The sequence below is a fragment of the Malurus melanocephalus genome, unplaced genomic scaffold (genome assembly GCF_030028575.1).
Source record: "Malurus melanocephalus ecotype Western Australia unplaced genomic scaffold, MMel_1.1 scaffold_430, whole genome shotgun sequence".
Taxonomy (NCBI): Eukaryota; Metazoa; Chordata; class Aves; order Passeriformes; family Maluridae; genus Malurus; species Malurus melanocephalus.
In genome coordinates this window covers 126,317-132,288 of record NW_026623662.1, presented here as the reverse complement: position 1 = coordinate 132,288, position 5,972 = coordinate 126,317, and the positions used below count along the sequence as shown (strand labels likewise).

The window sequence follows — 5,972 nt, the reverse complement described above, 5'->3', positions numbered from 1 at the left end:
CGCCAATTTATTGCAAAAAAACTTCTCCACTCAACCTTGTATCATGTCAAACTCCAGGTTAACATTAATACAAATGGCATTTCTAGGAGTGTATTTAAATCTATTTAACCCTACACTGAAACTGTCCTTGCAGGAAGTTTTGGGATGGTTTAGGTCATTGCACACCAAGCAGGATAATAACAGCAGTGAGCAGACGAGGTTCACTGTAACATCAATTATGGGTTAAAAACACCACGTTTGCAGATGTTCCAACACCTTTTGCTTTTTATTCCTGCTCTGCCTTTAGCTTCAAGTGCCTGTTCCATGGGATGTCTCAGCAGAGCAAAAAACAACTAAACCAGGCAGCCCAGAGGTGCAGGGCAGCTGAAATCCCAGCGGTGCTTCGGTGGAGAATCAAAATGATGCCWTGGAATGAGACAAATGTTGGGAAAACAGCACCAGAGAGCAACCCAGAGCATTCCAGCTTTTTATTCATACCTTGCAAATTGAAAATTCATCAGGCTCTGGATGTTCACGGAATGGTTTGGGTTGGAASGGACCTTAAAGGTCCTCCAGTGCCACCCCTGCCATGGCAGGGACACCTTTCACAATTCCAAGGTGCTCCAAGCCTCAATGTCCAGCCTGGCCTTGGACACTTTCAAGGATGGGACACACTCCCCTTACACAATTATGAATTTTTTCCACATTCAACTACCATGATTTGCCAGTTTTTCACTGGAATTTCAATTCCATTTGACCAGGACTTCCCCAGCCTGCCGAAAGCATCCCCAGAACACCCTGAACATCACCCAGACAGCAACAACTTTAATTTCTGCAGCACTTTCCCAACTCCCCTGCATAATTCCATTTTCCCTATTCTCTTCCAATCCRGTGACAGGAATGTCAAGCTCCACTAAAGATTTGCTGTTACCCTGACAGCTCTGAAATTTGGCACCTTTAGCAGCCTGGTGCCTTACAAGACATTTCACCTTTGGATAATAAAACACTTCCATCAATACCTTTAACCCSAAGGATATCAATGCACATCACTGAGAAGAAAAATCATCTCCAAGAAACTCTGTCACAATGAAGTAATAATGTATTATTATTAATAATATTAATTTATAGCAGGAAAATCATGGCTTTCCAGGCTACCAGTGGTCCACAACCAGCTCAATGCTGCCTGAAGGTCCTGATTTATTTCAGAGGTTTCCAGTACAAATTAAATTTAAAATTCTTTAGAAATACCCAGAGCTGKAGGTAGAGGAGGACAAATAAACACAATCAAATGCAAAACCCAAACTCTCCTGGCTCCTGCTGCAGGAAGGAAAGTGGCAAATMCATATCAGGAACTGCCTGAGCTTTCCAGGGGTCTCACAGCAAAGAGAATCAGCTCAGGCACTGCCAAACCTCTGGGTTTTTTCCTGTCCTAAAAATAAGAGAAATCCTACAAAATAACATCACAAATGTCAGTTGATTTTATCTTTCACTCCGTGCAGAGAAAAAGTGCTGTTGGAACAAAAAGGTGGATGGGAGCAATTAATACATTAAATGGCAAAGAACTGACAGGATTTATTTGCAGGGGATTCTTGCTTAACTGGCAGAAATTCAGCCAAACTCTGTAAATTCCAGGTGCTCACAAAAACTGAAAACACAAAATAATCCTCACAAGCAACAGCGCAGAGCCTTCTATAACATTTTGCCTAAAACATTCCAGTTTWAGTTCAGTTTTTCATGCAGTATCCMAMYWWYCMWWAWTWAWWAWKKYMWYMRSMMMASSYTYMAMYYYTYMAAMMAAWTWAATTTTTTTWAAWTGYCCSAAAATTTGTTGAAATCTTCAGYCACATTTTCYTGGAATTCAGATTCCAAGAATTCAGTCTAGGAGGTCACTGTGGGCCAATCCCTGTCCCTCCAATTAAAGTCCAACACTGGAAATTCTCATTCCTCAACATCCCAAAAATACCTTTACATGTTTCTGACTGACACAAGATATCCAGAGCCACTGAAACTCCACCCAAAACCAGTCACCAGCACAAAAAAGGCCCCAATCCACAAAAATTATTCCATGGAAACAATCAAATTCCTGAGAAGGCACCAGCAGGGCTCGTTTTACTGCACATCTACACAATATTGTGTGACATGGGGACTTGGCTGACTTCTTTTGATGAGGAAATAATAATAATAATAAAGACAGGTTTTTTTTTTTTTTTTTAAAAAGGANATTCCAGGTGCTCACAAAAACTGAAAACACAAAATAATCCTCACAAGCAACAGTGAAGAGCCTTCTATAACATTTTGCCTAAAACATTCCAGTTTWAGTTCAGTTTTTCATGCAGTATCCMAMYWWYCMWWAWTWAWWAWKKYMWYMRSMMMASSYTYMAMYYYTYMAAMMAAWTWAATTTTTTTWAAWTGYCCSAAAATTTGTTGAAATCTTCAGYCACATTTTCYTGGAATTCAGATTCCAAGAATTCAGTCTAGGAGGTCACTGTGGGCCAATCCCTGTCCCTCCAATTAAAGTCCAACACTGGAAATTCTCATTCCTCAACATCCCAAAAATACCTTTACATGTTTCTGACTGACACAAGATATCCAGAGCCACTGAAACTCCACCCAAAACCAGTCACCAGCACAAAAAAGGCCCCAATCCACAAAAATTATTCCATGGAAACAATCAAATTCCTGAGAAGGCACCAGCAGGGCTCGTTTTACTGCACATCTACACAATATTGTGTGACATGGGGACTTGGCTGATTTCTTTTCATGAGGAAATAATAATAAAGACAGTTGGTTTTTTTTTTTTTTAAAAAAAAAGGAGGAAAAAACTCTCTATGCCCTTAATAGAATCTGTTTCTGCAAAAGGAGAAAAAATGGCTGTCTGAGATGCTGAGACTTSTGATAATGCAGGAATTTATTCTTTTTTATTTCCTAATAAACTATTAGTTTTTCCAATATCCACTAAGCTAAAATGAATTAAACCATTTCCTTTGTCTGCTATGACTGAAGCTTTAGGTGTAATACACACAAAAGAAAAAAAAACTCTCTCTGACCAAATTACTTTCCATCAATATTGCTTTAGGAATTACAGGCAGACTTGAAAGATTTTACACTTGTTAAATATTTTAGTGCATTTAATATTACTCARAAGTCAGAAAGTGAGCCAAGCAAGCTGGGAGGCTTTAAGACATTGTCTTTAGATGTCAGATTGCAGTGTAAGTGGATGTAATTTCATTTTCTGATCCAAAATTGAAGTCGATAAATTCATCATTATTGGCAAGCAACAAGACACACATTSTTTCATGTAACCTAATCCATTATTCCTCCACCAAAAGCTATCAAAGGCTTGATTTGAACAAAGGGCTGGGTTTAATAGCTCTAATGTTTCTCCCTCCAGACACCTTTTTTTATTTCTGTAAAGTGTTATTTGTCTGGGATCCATAAGCACTTCACCAAAATCACAAGTTCTTAMAGCAAAAATACTCTGAAGGTTTGCTAAGCTTGAGAAGGGCAAGAATTCATGGAATCATGGAATGGTTTGGGGTGGAAAGGACCTTAAAGAGTTTTTAATTCCATGGGCAGGGACACCTCCCACTGTCCCAGGGTGCTCCAATGTCCAGCCTGGCCCTGGACACTGCCAGGGATCCAGGAATTCTCTGGGAATTCCATCCCAGGCAGGAATTCCCAATTCCCCAGATCCCACCCCAATCTCCCCTTTTCCACTCTGATCCATTCCCTGTGTCCTGTCCCTGCAGCCCTTGGCCCCAGTCCCTCTCCATCTTTCTTTAGGCCACAATGAGGTCACCCCAAAGCTTTTTTTCTCCAGGCTGAACAACCCCAACAGTCCCAGCCTGGCCCCATAGCAGAGCTGCTCCATCCCCTGATGAACTCTGTGGCCTCCTTTGGACTCACTCCAAGTCTTTCAATTGAAAAAAAACAAAACAAAACAAAACAAAAAAAAACAATAAAACCCACTTCCATGAAACAAAAACCAAATAAAGAGACAAAAAAATAAAATACACTATTTCCCACAAACAAAAGGAGAAACAAAATGAAGGCTCAAGATATGCAGCAGTGTGAATTAGCAGGGAGTTATTGGGGTGTTACAGCCCTCACTTCCAGTCCCCACGCCCAAAAATCCCAGGAGCTGCTCACAACACCATTCCTGTAACTCCCATTTCAGGATGAACAGAAAATACTACAAGGAAAGCAGGTAAAACATACAAGTGTTTTATCTAGGACAGTTCCTTCACCACAGTGAAATACAGGAACATCATGAGGTTACTCTTTAAAAAATTTAAAAACCAAGATTTGCTGTCCATGGTCCCTGCCCATTGCAGGAGGTTGGAATGAAAAGATCTTTAAAGTCCTTTCCAAAATCCAAACCACTCTGAGATTCTGGGATACAGACATCTCCAATTAAGCAACAGGAAACTTCGTGCCCCAGAAGAAAGAAAGATGTGAAATTCTGTTTACTCAGGTCTTGCTGNGAAACAAAAACCAAATAAAGAGACAAAAAAATAAAATACACTATTTCCCACAAACAAAAGGAGAAACAAAATGAAGGCTCAAGATATGCAGCAGTGTGAATTAGCAGGGAGTTATTGGGGTGTTACAGCCCTCACTTCCAGTCCCCACGCCCAAAAATCCCAGGAGCTGCTCACAACACCATTCCTGTAACTCCCATTTCAGGATGAACAGAAAATACTACAAGGAAAGCAGGTAAAACATACAAGTGTTTTATCTAGGACAGTTCCTTCACCACAGTGAAATACAGGAACATCATGAGGTTACTCTTTAAAAAATTTAAAAACCAAGATTTGCTGTCCATGGTCCCTGCCCATTGCAGGAGGTTGGAATGAAAAGATCTTTAAAGTCCTTTCCAAAATCCAAACCACTCTGAGATTCTGGGATACAGACATCTCCAATTAAGCAACAGGAAACTTCGTGCCCCAGAAGAAAGAAAGATGTGAAATTCTGTTTACTCAGGTCTTGCTGCAAAGCTGCCACAGGATTGTGTTAATCGTTGCTGAGTTTGCTGGGATTTTCTCTAAATATCAAGGCAAAAGGCTTTTGGGGAATTCTGCTCTCAGGAATATTTCTGGAGMACTGATAAGAGCCTTACTTGAACTTTTCAGGTTTCACAGAGTCCCAAAATCACCTTTGATTTGAAATGCAAGCAGAGGATTCCTGGCAGAGGTTTGATACACCTGAACAACCCTCAATAATGAAATCTAAGGAGCAGAGAAAGCCATCGATCTGTGGGAGTTTTACATCACTTATTTCCACCATTCCAGGGCAGGAAAACAGCACATTCCCCTTTCAATGTTTGCTAAAGTGAATTTCAGCAGAACCTCGCCAGCCTTGATCAGCATTGATTAAATAACCAARAATTTTCACTTCAGAACTCCTGACATATTTGGATATTTGCTTGTTGTAGGGTGCTTTGGAGTTTTTTTAAGTCTTTAACGGTGGATAACAGCATGGAAAGACAAGTTTAATTTGTGTTTTACACCTGAATGTCAGGCAGAAGAAAACAAAAAGGAATTTAATTCCTCTCTAAATCTACAAGCTAAAGAGGAGCCAAAAAGTTAATGTCAAAAAAATCATCTCTGCAAAAGGGCAATGAGTCCATTAGAACGTTCTGAAGGGCACATCTGATTTCTTTCTGCACATTAAAAGCAGAAAAACAGCAGCAAACCTGTACCAGATCCTCGGTGCTGTCTCCCACTGGGTGAGGAAGGTTCCTTCATCCGATCAATGAGGCTGTCAGACAACTGCAAAACACAACACCAAAGTCAGASTTTAGCTCMTTTTTTATCCCCATTTCCCCTCCAAAASAAATAAAACTTCATCAAAGTCAGAKTTTAGCTCCTTTTTTATCYCCAYTTCCCCTCTAAAAGAAATAAAACTTCATCAAAATAGAGCTTAGAGACTCTCTGAAGACATGACAGCTGCTCAAATTCAATCCCCATCCAAATCAAGTTTCTTTTTCCCCT

General features: G+C 40.0%; 1 protein-coding gene across 3 annotated transcripts in view; it reads right to left on the bottom strand.

The window, feature by feature from the left end:
• CHCHD3 (coiled-coil-helix-coiled-coil-helix domain containing 3) overlaps nucleotides 1-5,972 on the bottom strand; it is a 134,027-nt gene that overhangs the window by 125,084 nt on the left and 2,971 nt on the right. For 2 of the 3 annotated variants that reach the window (XM_057379999.1, XM_057379998.1), the window contains exon 2: nucleotides 5,675-5,750. In XM_057379999.1, coding sequence (XP_057235982.1) covers nucleotides 5,675-5,750 — 76 coding nt within the window. The remainder of the gene's footprint in view (nucleotides 1-5,674; nucleotides 5,751-5,972) is intronic. The other variant, XM_057380000.1, reaches the window with a different exon arrangement.